At 44.7% G+C, this 17,193-nt stretch overlaps 4 protein-coding genes across 4 annotated transcripts; 1 reads left to right on the forward strand and 3 right to left on the reverse strand.

Moving 5' to 3' along the window:
• Positions 1-2,155: 2,155 nt before the first annotated feature.
• SERLADRAFT_366830 (uncharacterized protein) lies at positions 2,156-4,032 on the reverse strand (the record flags this gene model as incomplete). Its single annotated transcript, XM_007315315.1, has 7 exons — positions 2,156-2,314; positions 2,348-2,507; positions 2,557-2,646; positions 2,806-3,364; positions 3,423-3,740; positions 3,800-3,839; positions 3,877-4,032. 7 exons carry the CDS (start codon positions 4,030-4,032, stop codon positions 2,156-2,158), a joined length of 1,482 nt encoding a protein of 493 aa, XP_007315377.1.
• An 888-nt stretch (positions 4,033-4,920) lies between these two features.
• SERLADRAFT_460446 (uncharacterized protein) lies at positions 4,921-6,594 on the forward strand (the record flags this gene model as incomplete). The annotated part of the gene is made up of 11 exons (XM_007315316.1): positions 4,921-5,018; positions 5,077-5,102; positions 5,156-5,375; positions 5,438-5,450; positions 5,503-5,727; positions 5,790-5,803; positions 5,860-5,936; positions 5,997-6,013; positions 6,076-6,186; positions 6,243-6,271; positions 6,328-6,594. 11 exons carry the CDS (start codon positions 4,995-4,997, stop codon positions 6,418-6,420), a joined length of 849 nt encoding a protein of 282 aa, XP_007315378.1.
• Positions 6,595-6,600: 6 nt separating this feature from the next.
• On the reverse strand, positions 6,601-7,699 carry SERLADRAFT_460452 (uncharacterized protein; the record flags this gene model as incomplete). The annotated part of the gene is made up of 5 exons (XM_007315317.1): positions 6,601-6,957; positions 7,017-7,191; positions 7,254-7,410; positions 7,469-7,545; positions 7,618-7,699. The coding sequence occupies 5 exons, from the start codon at positions 7,648-7,650 to the stop codon at positions 6,797-6,799; spliced, it is 603 nt and encodes a 200-aa protein (XP_007315379.1).
• Positions 7,700-13,722: 6,023 nt separating this feature from the next.
• On the reverse strand, positions 13,723-14,146 carry SERLADRAFT_435055 (uncharacterized protein; the record flags this gene model as incomplete). Its single annotated transcript, XM_007315318.1, has 2 exons — positions 13,723-13,998; positions 14,066-14,146. The coding sequence occupies 2 exons, from the start codon at positions 14,144-14,146 to the stop codon at positions 13,723-13,725; spliced, it is 357 nt and encodes a 118-aa protein (XP_007315380.1).
• Between the last annotated feature and the right edge of the window lie 3,047 nt (positions 14,147-17,193).

A 17,193-nucleotide genomic window follows, 5' to 3' on the forward strand; every position in this document is an offset into this window, starting at 1 on the left:
TAGATGTGGATATAAGTCGTGAGTCGAAGAAACCAAAGAAGAGTGTGTTGAAGGATGCCCAGAGTTATGTGCAGAATACCTTGAAGACACTGATAGGTGTCGGACGTGCGTTGTCAAGGGGGTCTAGGAGTGCTTCACGAGAGAGCGAGGGAGATGCTTCACGCGAGTCTGAAGGAGTGCCTTCCTCTGCTAGGAAGGTGGGGATTAAAAGTATACCAGCCTCAGGATCCACGTACCAAGAGCGAGCTGGCAAGCATGAAATAAATGACTTGACAGCGAAGACACCAACCAAACGGTCTGAAAAAGCGGGTAGTTCAAAGAAAAAACTGGGTCGCATGACTGCCGTTCAGTCTCTGGTAACTCCACCTCCGAGCGATCTAATCAAGAAGCGTGCATCGACGAAAGCGATATTAGCGAGCAGTAGTACCTCCTTTCAGGATCAGTCACGCTTTCTCCCAGCAACTACCGCACCGACGCATCAGACTTCGTTGCCAACTCCTGTAACGAATTTACGCAGACAAACACTACCATCTAAGCCTTCGCTCTTGGTATCGAATTCGTCGCCTAGTTTAACACATGCACCTGGTATATCGCGGCATACACGCAATATCAATGCATCATCTAGTCCACCTATCGACAAACTTTCTGCTTTAAAGCTCACCCATGCTCGGGGAACTTCGAGTGGTAGGGGTATAACACCTGACAATGTTCCTGTTCCTGTATCGGCTGGGGTTAGCTCAGAGAGTCTGTCTCTTTCGTCGAAGGACGATGATGATCCTTTTGCCGCCCCCGTTCAAGGCACTATGGCACTACCCTCGCCCCAGGGAGATGACCTAACTTCTTTACGCAGGTCTCTTTCTTCAGCGCCTCCTTCTCCCAAAGTGGCGTCGCACCAGCTGACCAGCCCAGTTCGTCCATCATCTCCAGCCCTGCAAACTCGTTCCCCTTACATTCATATCAATTCTTCACAATTTTCATTGGTTCCGTCGTCTCAAAGTCAATATCTACTTTCTATAGATGCCACCCCGAAGCGTAAGCGGATCAAGAAGCTCACCGCACAAACCTCTATTGTTTGCAACTCTTCATCGAGGAAGAAGCCTAGTGAAACTGTTCCTACCTCTCAGAGTCCGGAGGAAAGAGAACTTACACCGTCGATGTCGCTACCTTCGACGCCTGCCAAGCTTTCGAAATCAAATCAAGCAAATATTGATAAGTAAGATTATACCATTTGCTTTGCATTTACTATGTCTTACTATCATTTATACTTTGTTTTTAAAGTACCACCGTTATATTACTGGAGGTTCTGCGTACGCCTCCCTCTGTAAGGGATACGCCTCGCCGCAATCACAGTCTACGCAAACAGCTACGTGCATCTGCTGCAGCATCGCCAGCTAGCAGGCGTGCATCCCAGCCTTCATTTCATGCTAGCCCTAATGGGGAGGTCAGACGCAGGCTGTTTAGGTCGCCAACACGTTCGCCTCGTTCACAAAGATCTACCCAGGATCGGGGTGATCTAAGGACAGGCTCTACGGGACAAATCGAACATTCAGCGGGTCTGAACAATATTCCTTTCCATGAGGACGATTCGGCGACTGAGCCAGAATCAGATGGTGAAAAAAGTTTGGTTGCTGGACGTAAGACTTCACTAGGAGAAGTCGACGACTCCTCAACAGAACCGGAATCTGATGTCGAGAATCCGCAATCCATTGCGGGGCTCGGTCACAGACGATCTCGTTTGAAGAGTCTCGCTCGGAGCCAACGACGAGATAGGACTACCAGGAACGTGGAAATGGACGAACGCGGCGATGGAGACATCGAGGATCCACCCTATACTTATGTGGGGAGCACCTGCGATTTGATGCGAGGTGGTGCTGCTCCAAGCATGTCGGGGAGTTTCGTATACGACGAAAGAAGACGTCCTTATACAGAGACTCCAGAGTCGGCTCCCATGGTGGTTAGAGAATTTCTTGATATGTTTCAAGGTGATGGCAGTTATCCGGACGATTTCCCAGAGTCATTGAGGTGTTGATGAGTAAGATCGTGCATGCATATTATATTTCCCCTATCATAGTAGTTACGGTCTTGTTTAGTTCTGTATCATAAGTACGTTTCCCAAGCCACATATGTAGCAATTTAAATGCATTACCTACTATACTCAATCCCCCTGAAGTTGCTTCGTAGAGGAGGTTTTCGTCTTGACCCGTTCTATGCTAGCCATGAGTGTCGCCTGTGAGTCTACGGCTTGGGATGTGACAATGTCTGCAGGCAGGCCTGATGGGGACCTTCGCATGTTCTCTGTTGCTTCTTCGATTAGCTTTTCGTCATCCATGACTCGATCTCCAAACACTTCTCCGAGCTCTTCTAGCGTTCTGTGGGCGGTCTCGACGTATACAAGCCATACGAAGGCACCAGATATGAGACAGAAGCCAAGAAGCAGGAAATAGTAACCGGCTGTAATGGCAGAAAACAGGGGAGGTGTGATAAAGGCCACAATGAAGTTGAAGAGCCTATTGACTCGAGTCAAAACAACAGTCATGTGGCTGATAATGTGCTCACCAGTTTGTGCTGGTACTTAGAGACATTCCTTTGGCACGAGCACGGAGAGGAGAAATTTCCGCACCAAGAAGCCAAGGCGTTGGACCCCAGCTGCACATCAGGAAATTAGGGTCAGTATGCAAGTTAGTAAGACATGGCGAAAACTTGCGTTGCACCGAAGAAGAATAGATATAAGCAAACACCTGGAAAAATAAATAAATAGGGGATTCTACCATTAATCCCAACGAATGAAGAGGTAACGCCGCTAACCAAAGAAAAAGGCCATCAGCAGTTGGCAACCTTGCTGGACCTTCAGGAAGACTATCAGCGTGAAACTGCAAACCACCAACAATCGCAAGAGACCCGGCTAAGCCTAGGCTACCCGTGATTAAAAAAGTTTTTCGACCCCATTTATGTATTAAGAACATCGTAGGGATGGTTCCAGAGCAGTAGATCAACGCACAGGCGCCTGAGAATAGCAAAGAACGACTTATAGTGAAACCGGCGCGAGTCAAGTTCTCCGGCAGAAAATAAAGTATTGCGTTGATACCATTTAGCTGCGCAAACATATGACAAGTTATCCCCACGATAGAGCGGCGGGTGTACTGTGTGAATAATTGACGCCAGGTGGCCTCGCCCATGGTCTCCTCGAAATCGATAGCTGCAACGATCTCGATGTATGTTGCGAGGATGTGAGGGTCCGTAATGTCACCCGTGCCGTGAAGATCTGCAAGGGCGCCCAGACCTTCTTTTCTGAAACCATTTCTTATAAGCCAGCGAGGAGTTTCTGGTAAGAAAAACGTCCAGACAACCAGAACAAAAGCAAAGGCTGCTTGAACGATGTAAGGACCGCGCCAAGATATTTCCGAGGGGATAGCGAAGAAGACCAACCCAGGCGGAGATAGCATAGCCAAAGTTCAAGCAAAAATACTCGATGCTGACGAAAAGTCCGCGTGCGTGGCCTGGAGCTATTTCACACTGTAGTATGGGAACGGTCATTGATAGCATACCTACCCCAAGTCCTTGGATAGAACGACCAACAATGAGAGCAGCAAGGTTTGGAGAAAAAAGTTGGATGAAAGCCGCTATGAGGTAGATGATAGCTCCAATGCGCACAGACATACGCCTGCCTAGGATGTCGCATACATATGCTGCTCCGAAAGAGGCAAGAAGAGCCGTAATGTTAATGCAAGCTACTGTAATGGCTGGATTTATATCGTGTCAATTCTAGTGGTGCTAGTCCGTATTGTTGATCCATACTAACCTTGGGTGAAGGGTTCTACGCCTGTATCTCCTGCTTGAACCTGATCCAGGGTGACTACTTGTCCTCCTTTTCATGACAGAAGGCTGTACTTGCGCAGCGGCTATGATACCTTGACTGTATCCAAACATAGCATCTCCTAAGGAAGCCAGAGCAGAGGAAGCATAAAGCAAGCGTTTTCCAACCATCCATCTTGGAAAACGAGCAGTATAAGTTTTTGGTTTCAAGTGATCCATGTTTAGTAGAGAATGTCGCGCCAAAAGGGGGGGGGGGGGGGCTTCAAAACAAAGTAGATGGTGAGAATAAAAAGAGAATAACACGAATCTATCACGTATAAAGTAGGATCCAAGAAGGAAGGCACCAAAATTGTGAAAATATCTGACAGGCCAATCTGTTATATGGATTCTGACTGTAGGGGTAACTGCAAGTTATTGCTATTTTTTAACAGCTCATCTCCTAGAGATACATAGCAATCCAGAAAAGTGGTATCCGCCATGATTATTGTTTACACGACCAAACAATGGGATCGAATATTTGAAGTAAAAGCCCATTCAAAAATACGTGATGATAAAACCACCAAATGACAAACTCACTGACAGGAATATGATATGATTTGGGACTGTTACATGACAGGATGGATCAATGTAGACACCATTGCCATTCACTCCTGGGGTATGTTCATTATAAGCCTTGAAGCTTGAAGGACGAGGGACAGAGGCCTAACCGATATAGCTGTTACGGAATACTTGGATGGTTGTAGGAAACTAATAGAGCATCGTTATTTGTTATTTAGATGAGTGTAAACCAAGAAACGTTCATACCTCGGCACATCAGGTGTGCGCCAAACCTTTGCACTAGCATGTCAGTCAACGTTCTCTCAGACTTCGGCAAAAGCTTGGAAAATGCGAGAATGAAGCAGACAGAAACAACTCAAACTCCTCGACGAGCCAAATGTTGGCGGCGATTCCCCCTTCACATGAGAGATTACACCGAAGTAGCGATATGGAGATAGAAAACTTGAGAAATGCACTGTGACGAGCAAATGAGTAGGTCTGTCACGTCAGGTGAGCGTTACTTGACGTGACTATTATACCGTTCCGCGTCCCGGCTTATCTCGGCCTCTTGATACCAATGATCTGCAATGATACGGATGAGGTAGATCCGAATCCTCAACTCTTGCTATTATTCAACCACTATCATGTCTGGAAGACTCCAAAGTAAAGTATGTATGTCATGAAAATCGCACAGAATCGTTTCGATAATGCTTTCTTTTTCTCTAGACTGCGCTGATCACTGGTGCTGGATCGTAAGTGTTTGCTAGATGTCTATAGATTATGATGATTGATTCGTGCCTCGCAGTGGAATTGGACTCGAATCATCTCTCCTTTTTGCTCAGGAAGGTGCCAACGTTCTGCTGGCTGATATCAACCTTGCTGCAGTAGAGAAAGCGACAGCACTCGTTCAACAGCGTTTCCCCAACATCAAGGCTTTAGCTGTGAAAGCCGATGTAGGGAAGGAGGCCGATATTAAAGCAGCCGTAGACCTAGCGGTTAGCGAGTTTGGAAGGTTGGATGTCATGGTACGCTTTTATGACCACTAGATTGCTCATCTGCGCTAAAGTTCTGAGGGTCGCTAACTAAGTTTAATAATGCTGGTAAGTAAACGTATCTGGGCGGCTGATCCTTATCTTATTTTATTTGATCCAGGAATAATGCACCCTGAGGACGACAATGCATTGAACACAGAGGAGCGCATCTGGGACCTCACCATGCAAATCAACCTCAAGGGTGTTTGGTGGGGCTGCAAGTATGCAATCCTCGCAATGCGCCAGAACCCCGTTGATGAAGCGAGAGGACTTCACACTGGAGGCAGCATTATTAACACTGCCAGTTTCGTAGCAATAATGGGTGCAGCGACTCCTCAGCTAGCTTGTAAGTCCAATCAGTGGTTGTTTTTGTTGAAGTAATAATTCAACGATCAACTAATTTGGTAGACACCGCGTCGAAAGTGAATTTTCCTTGAAGTGACATGCTTAAATACTCTTAGGCTAAACATTAATAAAGGGTGGTGTCCTTGCCATGACTAGGGAATTGGCTATGGTTCATGCCAGAGAAGGTATCCGAATCAACTCTCTCTGCCCGTGAGCTATCTCTTCATTTTCCCATGCGTTTATGATTAAAAATCTCACTTCACTCCATAGCGGCCCTCTGAAAACGCGTGAGTCTTAGCGAATTCGTAACGCAAAGCCCTTATGAATGTGTCTCCGTGTCACATATCAGCACTATTAATGGATTTTCTCAATACCCCTGAGAAACGCGATCGTCGTCTTGTTCATCTTCCGATGGGTCGCTTTGGTGAGGCTGTAGAGCTAGCAAAAGCAGCCCTGTTTTGTGCGTTTTATCTGCTCTTTCATACCTCCCAGTTTCTGACCTATATTAAATACAAGTGGCCAGCGACGAAAGCAGCTATATGACGGTATATTTCAATTTTCCTAGAAATCTAGTCTCACATTGACGCTGTACGTGATATAGGGGACGGATTTCAAGGTCGACGGAGGTCTTACCTCTGCCTACGTGACTCCTCTCGGAGAACCGGTGCTACCACCCCCTGCAAGTCTTGTGTAAGAACATTTTCCATGAGCAAGTAAAGATACCAGATAATGACTGAAGCTCTCTGAACTGTAACTGAATACGTATTCCCAAAAACCAAGGCGATTTTACTAAGATCAGGACTTAAAGCTTAAATAATTATCCTCAGTCAAGTATAATCCTTATTACGGTGCTGATTCGCTCGTATGTGCTCAAGGTTGACCAAATAAGACTCTATTCGCAACCGATTAGGTTATCATAAAAACAATATTGTGATAGAATAAATTCCATACAAGATAATGAAAAGTAAGGGGAAGTTCGTATCTTACAGTGCTACCTGTGCGTATATAACCGAACCTTATTCGTCATCCCAAAAGAACCCCACCAGTTCAGTCCTTGAGCATGCTGTAATTTAAGTTGCCTTCTTATTTGACCTACGCTTGTCGCCCTGTTCTTTTCTAATCCTAGCTATCTCTTTACCAACATCATTCTGAAGTTGCTTTTGAAGCGCAGGTCGGTAGCCCAACTTGAAAAGTAGCTCCAGATGAACAAAAAAGGGAGCCAAAACAAATGCTATATATCAATCCATACTGGGTGAATTTTGATATCAATAGTCGAACTGGTGTACTGACCTCCAAGTATATTATCTAGCAAGGCAGGGGCCCGACCTTCTGCAAGTCCGTGTCCGAGGAATTGTGCAATCCAGGAGACAACATGGACAACTCCAGCTTTTGTTATCCCGTCTGGCTGGTATGAAAGAGCGGTTGCTGTCAACAAGCTCAAGACCATCTGGGGAGCGTAGAGTATCTAGTTAGGGGTTAAGTCATATGTATCAGTCAGTGAACTCTGGAAAGAACTAAGTTACGAACCGCAGCAATTGGGTCTAACAAGAGATAATAAGCTAGATAAAACACAAAAGTAATAGCAGGGACGTTGAGGTCAAATATGAGCCACTCGTTGAAAACATGGTGGATTTGGGGTAAGAAAACAGGCACAGGCAGGAGAGTTCCGAGAACCCAAGCGCTCCTAAGAAATCATTGATGATTCAGTAAAAGTTTGGCCGTTGTTTACGAAAGGTGAGTACCATAGCAGTAATGGGACACCAAATATATGGATGATGATGTTCACTGGATGGGAATGGTAGGAACCGTAAAAAGTAAGCTAATAAGCCGGCGGTATCTCTGTTAGCGAGATGGAAATGAGGTTTTCGAGGCCGGTGAACAAGCTGCGTACCTGTTTGCGCACATCGAATAACGAGGAGGCCATTGTCGTGGTGGTGTTAATGATAGCCAGCCTTGCATCACTGGCTCATCTCCGATTATAATGTTTCCGGACATGGCACTGCAGTCCATTGCCAGTGTGACAAATCACAAGGATGCCGGATTACCTTTGCCGGCCGATCCGGTCTTGTGAATTCTACCGCGGAGGCAAGGCACACCTCTAATAAAAACCTAGAAACAAAGGATCACAAAGAACCATGGACAGCTGCATGGGTTGTGGACAGACTTCGAGACCAAAAGGAAGAAAGATCCTTTGGTATCTTGAATAACTGGATGCACAAAAAAAGAGGGCAAGAAGTTGACAAAAATATGATTAAAGAATTAAATGTGTTACCAATACACAAAACAGTATTGGCATTAGAAGAATTGGGACACCCTAAATAATTCATTAGGGAACTCAAGGAAATCAGATGAACATTACTTGCAGATTAACAGACCTCTCAACACATAAATCAACAACGATCAATGTGTTACTAGACAGCGGCTGTACAGAAAGTCGCATAGATGGGAAATTCGCAGAATAACAGGGATATGAAAGGCATAGAATCCCAAGACCTATACCAATCTATAATGCCAATGGCACCCTTAATTGGGACAGAAGCATTAAAGAATATATCAAACTATTAGTGGAAATTGACAACCATACCAAAAGACTCTAACTGGCTGTAACCAATCTTGGAACCGGAAGGATGTTCTTATGTCAAGAATGGCTAAAGAAGCATAATCCCACTATAGGATGGTCAAAATCAGGACTAAACCCGGTCTCTGCCTAAGCAGCCATTGTTCTCCATGGAGTAACCATTGTTCTCCTAGGAGTCATTATACTGTAGCGAGTAGCACCTCCGACTATAAGTAGTAGGGGGTTTAGTATAGGAATACCTCAGTTGTTTCTATAGCCTCTCGGGCAGCGGCTGAGTTTCACTTAGGTTTATTAGGTTATGAGCCCTGGTGCGCAAAAGCTACGCAGGAAATAATTCTTATTTGAAACGGCAACCTCGGAACCATGACCACAGCACGCGATACATCCGCATGTCCAGTTCTCACTGGACCCAACAATTTTCAGATATGGAAACTCCGGATCATTTCAAAGCTACGTCGGGAAAAAGTTCTCCGGGCTGTTACTGGAGAAGAGCTTAAGCCCTCACCAGGAAAACCTACCTCCTCGGAGGATCCTGAGATCACCTGGATACTTAAGGATGAGAAGGCACATGGAATCATCCAGGACCACATCTCTGATGCCCTCCTAATGAGGACTGGAGACCTCACCAGCTCCAAGGAGTTATTTGATAAACTTGTCTCACTCCACCAAACGTCCAACATTGCCTCGGCCTCCTATTCATTCCAGCAACTCACCAAATTGTCCTGGGATGGGACATCACCTATCCAGGACCACATTGCGAAAATCCGGACAATTGATTCACACCTCTCCGGAATGAAACTAGGAGTTGATACCAAACTCATGGCTTTGGCTCTTCTCCAATCTCTCCCATGCACTCCTGAATGGCAAATATTTCGGTCATCAGTAATCAACACAATTGAAGAAAATAAACTTACCTTTGATGCAGTTGAGATCCGGATCACTGCAGAAGTTGCACAACAGTCAGGGAAGGCCCCTGGAGGTTCTGAATCAGCACTCAAATCTGAGGAAAAATGGTGTAACTTCCACAAAGCCAAATCACACAACACCTCGGAGTGTCAAACACTTCAGTCAGCTGAAAAAGGTCAAAGGAAGAAGGGAAAGGAAAGATACAAAGATAAAGGAAAAGAGAAGGAAAAGGCAAATACGGCGGAGAAATCATCTGGATCTGACTCCAAGGAGGAACAGAGTCATATTGCATTGGAACATGTACATATTTCCAAGCCCCTTGCTAAACACATTCAAGCTTACCTTCTGTCGGAACCCAATAAGACCAAAACAACAATTATTATTGACTCCGGAGCAACATCCCACATAGTCCCTCACCGCTCCTGGTTTGAGCCAGGAACATACCATGTTCTGCATCCTCCGAGGACAATTAGTTTTGGGGATGAATCCTCTGTAAATGCCATTGGCATTGGAACAGTAATCCTACAAGCAACTGTTGGCAAAAAAGACTACAATATTGCACTGTCAAATGTCTTACTTGTGCCAAACTTCACGTTAGCACTCGTCTCTGTCCACAAATTGTCCAAAACGGGGTTATCAACACTTTTTCCAGCAGGGTCAAAAACTTATGAAGTTCGGAAAAAGGAGGAACTTATCCTCACTGCGTTACACAAGCGAGGACTTTATCACATCCAAGCAAAACCCGAAATCAACCCGGAGTCAGCTTTTGCAGCAGTAGCTGTAAATTTATTGCACAGGAGAATGGGACACATTGGAATGGACCGCTTGCAACGAATGGTTACAAAAAGACAGCTCCAGGACATAGACACCCTTACCGGAACCCCGGAGTTTTGTGAACCTTGTGCTTTAGGAAAGATGAAGAAATTACCTTTCAAGTCCACTGGAGGAAACCGAGCCAAGCGCCCCATACAAATTGTGCACACAGATGTTGGAGGACCAATCAAACCAACTTCCAGAGAGGGTTTTCGGTACTGGATTATCATTGTAGATGATTTCTCCAAATTTCCATGGATATATTTCCTAAAACATAAAAGTGAAGCACTGGAACAATACAAGCAATGGAAAGAAGATATCCAAACATTCTTCCGGACTCATTTGGGAGAAGAAAACTTCACTCCACTATACACAGAATTCCTCCAGAGCGGTGGGGTGTGAGGCAACGATAAACTATAACAAAAACTAAACCTATCTCCTTCTGCACTTGCAGGGAGTAAGGGTTCAATGAGCTTTGAGGTTGACAGACGCTAGTAAATATAGCAAGTAGAGGACTTTGAGAGGTAAGCTTCAAAGGTTCTTTGTTGAGGAGTAAAGCGGGTAAATTCAGTAATAGAAAGCTAAGGAGCCATACATGAATAGGTACGGCTTTATATAGGGAACTGTCCGTTCCTCAGACCGAAAGGAGAATATACGAAAAGTGGTCTGAGGAATTAATCAACCAATAAGAAAAAAGGGAGAGTAACTATTGTATGACTTCTGACTTGATTAATCAGCAGGTGAGAGACTTGTACTAATAATAGAGGATTGTCACGCGTGGTCAGGAACCGTATCCTCATGATGAGGTACGATTCTAGATAAGGCGTTATTAGTATTACCAGGCTTTACTGGGGCTTGGAGCTGGTTGGCGAGATGCCTACTACCAGTCCCTACCCAGTGTGCTGGCTGGCTGGGAGCAATACCCAGTCTCTGATCTGTGATATAAAATGGTAACGATGGTTAAGAAAGCCTGTGAGGGCTATGAGAAGTAGAACGGCAAACAATACCTCTAGCCCTAGAGCCAGAGGCGTAATGGGAAAAGCGTTCAAGAACCGAAGATAAGGGAATAAATAAACGGTCCTTACATGGGGGAGGAGAATATACTGGCAATGCATTCAAGGATCGACTCCGGGGGGGTGGTGTCGTCCAAGAAACTACAGCTGCAGATACTCCGGAACAAAATGGCATTGCAGAATGCATGAATCAGACATTGGCTACATTAGCAACCACTATGCTCCATGATTCTAAGCTCCCAAAGTCATTTTGGGTAGATGCCATGCAAACAGCTGCATATATCACAGCACGCAGCCCAGCATCAGGACTCCATGGAAAGACCCCATATGAAATACTGTTTAAAAGGAGAGTTGATCCAACTTTGTTTCGCCCTTTCGGACGCCAAGCATATGCCTTGATTCCAAAAGACAAAAGGCAAGGGAAGTTTTACTCCAAGGGGTGCAAAGCCATAATGATTGGCTACACACATGGAAAGCAAGCCTACAAACTCCTAGACACTGAAAAACGGACTGTGTTTTCCAGTCAGCATGTCATATTCAATGAATCCGGAAAGGTACAAAAGGATGACACTGCTCCCTGGAACACAGACACTAGCACAGATCAGTGGGAGGGACTCATTCCAGAGAATGCTCACTATCCAGACCAAAAAACATTGGAGGAGGATGATCCTGACCCTCGGATCCGAGATCCAAATGAATTGCAAATGGAACCACATCTCCAAGGAGATGTTCCACAAGCAATGGAACCATATCAGCATGAAGATGTTCCGAGAGCAGTGGGAGCACCTGATCAGCTAAGACACCCTCCACAACAGTCTCTACAACCAAGACCTGAACACTGGCCATCTTCAGAACGGAAAGCCAAAGTAGAGTTACAGTCAGTGGGAGGACAGCCCCTCAACATACAGCCAGCTGATGTGGAAAAAGTCCGAATACAGATAGACAGCCTGTCCATTGGATCAGCTTCTGGAAGGCATACAACACCTCCAAGGAGTCATCCAACACCTCCGAGGAGTGATTCAACACCTTCAGGAGTGAGTGGGGCAACAAATACACAAATGCCTCTACTCCCTGGAGTACCTGCACAAGTTCCTAAAAGAGCAGTCATGCCTGCTGAAGTCCTAGGTGTACGCAGAAGCAGTCGCCAGACCCGTCCTGCAGACAAAAACCGAGATTATCAAAGGACTCTAGATGAGGAATAGTCTCAAAAAGAGCAGCATGACAACTCCATGGAGAAACATAACACTCCTGAGGTTCATGAAGAAACATCTGATACAGAGGAGACATTCTTTGCTGGAATAGCAAGTGGTAGAAGTGGTAAGTGTTGTGACCACACTGGATCACAAGTAGCAGAGTAGTGAACTTGAGAGTAGAGAAGAAGTCTGGATTGGAGTTCTTTTTGTTTTTTTTACAAGGTAAAATACAGGGGTTTATATAGTAAAAGAAAAGTAGGCTATGCACAGTATAGCTGTGCAAAAAGAATGAGAAAGAATATGAAGGAAGGCATGTACGCTGACGAATCCTGCGTAGGTAGTACAGGATAAGATTGTCAAAAAAAGGAAAAGAAAGGGATAGAACAATGAATGCTGTGAGTAATGTCACAGGTTTGTACAGCCATAAAATAAAGTCCAATAGCAAAAAGAGAGCAGGAAAATCATGATGTCATGGGAAGATGCAGTAAAAAAAAGGGCAAGGCAAAACACTATCAGTATCAACACAGTTCCTTTATTGTCAGTCAGGCATTCTAAAAAAAATATGTGTCCATAAAAATGATTCAAAAATCAAAAATAATCGCACTGTAAATGAATGTTCTGCTGAAAAAAACAGAAACTGGAGCCACCAGTCCACCACCTAGTCCAAATCCGACAGTTCCATGGCCTTACCAATGGACTGGTTGTGTTGGACCACCTGGTCAAACGAGGGAGGGAGAGGAGTAGTTCCAATTTGGAACAAGTGAGTCCCAGGCAGCGTGTGGTAGGTGTAGCTGTAGCGAAGACGATGGACAAAAGATAAGTGTACCCAAGTGAATAGGACAGCAATGAACATGGGCGACGCAAGGGGATGAACCTTCTCCAGCTCAAAAACTACCCACCCACGCTCTAACCAGGCAAGACGAGCGACCGATGTTTTGATAGTATATGATGGCAGATCGACGTCATGAAGATGGACCTGTCGCCCTATTTGAACCGGCCACCGGGGCTTTGCTGATATCAGCAGTGGCACGTGGTAGTCAACAGATCGGCGACGGAAGCGGATAGGAAGTGGTGACATCAGAAATGGTGGGGGTGCAAATAAGATGAGGAGGAGGAGGGTGGAGGTGACGAAAAAGTGGATTAGAATGGGGATCCAGAAACGACCATCAGGTGAGAATAAAAAGGAGAGGAAGGGGCCCATGGTGGGGCTAGGCAAAGGAAGGGGAGTAAGGGAAACGACAAAAGCGAGGGCGCAATGCAATGTGTAGCCAGTGGCAACGCGAAAATTTGCTGAAATGCCGAAATGCAGAAAGTACCGAATGGAAAAGCAAAGGTGAGCGTGACTGGATTGCCTAATAGAGGTGGTGCTGATCAGTCACAAGTTCAAAAAGGGCAATATTAATTACTATTCCACGTGGCACTGTGCCTGTGTGGCGCAAAGGCAAGTCTTTTTGAATATTTGCTTCGTTATTGACACCTGTCCATGCTACCAATCAACTTTGGTGCATGACAGCGTGCACACTTTTGTTAGCAAGGTCCTCCCACCTAATTCCAAATATGCCCTTGCCGCGTCTATCTGCCCACTCGAGGAGTTCATTCTCAAGTGTCGTTCCAAAGATTCCAAAACTAACTTTTCCATCTGGAGTGCCCAACAGATACTCGAGTCTGGACTGTTGAGCAGCGAATGCTTGCTTTCCAAGAAAGGGCATGATACACATGGGGGTAGTGTTTTTCTGTTTCGTAAAGTAGATAGATGTAGGTGTTTCTAGCTGACATTAGTTCTATGGCATCAGAGACATCAGCTTGGTTGTGTCGTTGCCCACAAGCAAAAGACACTTGTTCATTGGCTAGCATGTTGGCTCCGCCGGGTACAGAGTAGGTGGTGATAGGGAAGCCAGTGGAGTGGGAAGTAGACATATTTGCATTGAGAGACAGAGGACTGGTGGTATTGGGGGTGATTGTCTCTTGTACGCAGTTTGTAGTCTTTCTTATAGGCTTCCAGTATCTCTGCAGCATTGGTTAAGTGTTCTTCCGGTTCCCATGAGTTTTCAGAATGAGGGTAATGGTGCCATTTGATCAGGTAACAACGTCCACATTTCCAGGGTTTGTGTCTAAGAATACTGTCTACTTTATATTCTTCTTCTTCATTGATAAGGTCAGGAGGTGGTCAGGTAAAGTTCGGACTGTGAGTGTCAGTCTCGGTATACGGGGTTAAGAAGGATACGTGGAAAATATTGTGTATCTTCCAATGGGGAGGCAGGGATAATTGGTAGTTTACCAGGGACGGACGTGGAAAGGTCCAATGCATTTCATGTTGAACTTTTTGTATTTGGTAGCTTTCTCCCATAGGTTGGTGTTTTCTAGCCACACCTTTTGTCCTTCAGAGAATCTGGTGAACTTTCTGTTTGTTTGTTTCATCATCTTGCTTCTCGCTTGTTTGTGTGCTTTTAGGGTGTTCTCCCTTGCCCTAAGTAGTTTGGATAATTATTTTTCTACCAATGGGATATTTGTGGACCAGTATTTAGTCGGGATTCTTTGGGGTTGGTATCCCATGAGGAGATAGAACGGTGATTGGTTATTTGTGGAGTGTGGTCGATGGTTGTGGCAGAATTCAGCAGTTGTAAGGTATTTTGCCCAGCTGTGCAGTTGGTTCTGGCAGAAGATGCAGAGGTAGATCTCCAGTTCTTGATTGGATTGTTCCATCTGTCTATCCGTCTGTGGATGATACACTGTGGAGAGTGCGGTTTTGATGTTCAGGAGTTTGTGGAGTTCTTTAGATACTTTGGAGGCAAACTGTGGTCCTCTGTTGGATATGAGTTTATCGTGTAATCCAAATCGTTTGAAGACAGAATCATGGAAGATTCGTGCGGTTTCAAGTGCATCAATGGTTTTATGACAAGGTAAGAGGATTACCCCCTTACTAAGTCCCTGGTCTACCACGACCATTATACTGTCGTATCCTAATGATTCTGGTAGGTTATGAAATCCACAGAAAGATACTTCATTGGTTCTGTGGTTTTTGGTGTTTGATTCGGGATTAATGGTACCGTAGTTGGATGCATGTTTACTTTAGCTTGTTGGCATATTGCACATCCTTTCACGTATTCTTCTATTTGTTTCATTATTCCTGGCCACCAATAGGACTTCTTAATCAATTGGTAGGTTTTTAGCCTGCCCGGGTATCCCGCAGTTAGGGAGTTGAGGTGATCTTTGATGATCTTTCTTTGTTCTTCTGCTTTGTCAATTAGTAGTTTATTCTGATAGAAAAACCGTCCTTCTTCTTTGCTCCAATCTTCCTTTTTCATTCTTCCAGGATAGTTGTTGTTTGTGAGCATTGCTTGCTCTATTATGTCTTTTATCGTTCGTGCGTGATGCAAGAACACTGATGCTGGTATCATTGGTGTATTGTTGTTGCCTTCCTCGTTGTCGACATATAAATCAGGTCTTCTTGAGAGTGCGTTGGGCACCACCATGTGGGTTTCTGGTACATGCTCTAAGGTGTAATTGTATTGTGACAGTTCTAGCTGCCATCTTCTTTGTCATGGTGTGAGTTTTCTAGCTTCTTGCCAATATGTCAGATTTTTGTGATCCGTTAGGATTTGGATTGTGTGGGGCTTCCTAAACGCAGGTGTTTCCACTCCTTCAGAGCTCTTATTACTGCTAAAAGTTCTTTGTTGTAGATTTGGTAGTTTTTTTCTGTGGGGGATAGAGTTTTTGAGAAAAATGCGCACAGATGTCATTGTCCTTGGTCGTCTGGTTGCATTAATACAGTTCCAGTGACGTGTTTGCTAGCGTCCACTGCTATTTTTGATGGTTTCAAGGAGTCAGGGATTTGTGTTACAGGGGATTTGAGGAATTTTTGTTTCATTAATCCGAAGGCGTTATCTTCGACTTGCGTCCAGTTCTACTTCTTGTCTTTCTCTAGTAAGGTGTTCAGGGGTCTGGCTAGGTCAGAGTAATGACCAATGAACTTCCTGTAGAAGTTTCCGTAACCTAAGAACTTTTGTACACCTTTGGTGTCTTTTGGGGTTGGCCAATTGCGTATTCCAGCAAGTTTGGCCGGGTCCATAGATACTTGGTTGTGGGAAACGATCATTCCTAAGTATTCAATTGTAACGACCAAGAGTTTCTTACTCTGGCGCACAACTCAGACAAGCAAAAGAGAGAAGAGAGAAGGAAGGGATCACCCCTTAGGTTTCAACAAGTTAGTTGTGCTAGACAACAGGAGAACTCGCTGAGTCCTTCCCCATGTATTGCTCCTGTATATATACTAAATACATGAGGTAATGTACAGTTGTAAATAAGGTTTAAAGTCCGATGTTTAGTATGTGACCAGTCACATGGTGAGCCTAGACACTGCTCAGGTGATGTGTCACATGATTGGTCATGTGATTTATGAAAAGTCCGAAAAAGTAAAGTAAATGGTCACATGATCAGTCATGTGACTTGGAAAATAAAAAGTAAAAGTACAAAAAGTGAAGCGTAAGTAGGTGCTGGTATGTCAATTGTAACATCAATGGTTTCTGCTTCAAAGATGCACTTTTCTAGTTTGAGGAATAGGTTATTATTGCGTAGCCTTTGTAGAACCTGTTTTGTTCGGATTCGGAGTCTTTTGATGTTGGTGTCAAAGATGAGGATGTCGTCCATGTATATGATCATCCATCCTATGTCAATGTAGTCTTTGAACTTGTTGTTCATCAGTCTTTGGAATGTTGCCGGCAAATTGCACATGCCAAAAAACATGACCGTTGGTTCAAACACTCCTTTGCTGGTTTTAAACGCAGCTTTCCATTTGTCTCCTTCTTTTATCCTTATGTTGTTGTAGCCCCAACATAGATCTAGTTTCGTAAAAACAGTGGCTCCTTTCAATTTTTTGATGAGGTAGGGTATCCGGGGTAGTGGATAGGGGTTTTTCACGGTATATGTGTTCAGTTTTCTGTAGTCTTGGCACGGTCGGAGTGATC

Source organism: Serpula lacrymans (genome assembly GCF_000218685.1).
Source record: "Serpula lacrymans var. lacrymans S7.9 unplaced genomic scaffold SERLAscaffold_4, whole genome shotgun sequence".
NCBI lineage: Eukaryota > Fungi > Basidiomycota > Agaricomycetes > Boletales > Serpulaceae > Serpula > Serpula lacrymans.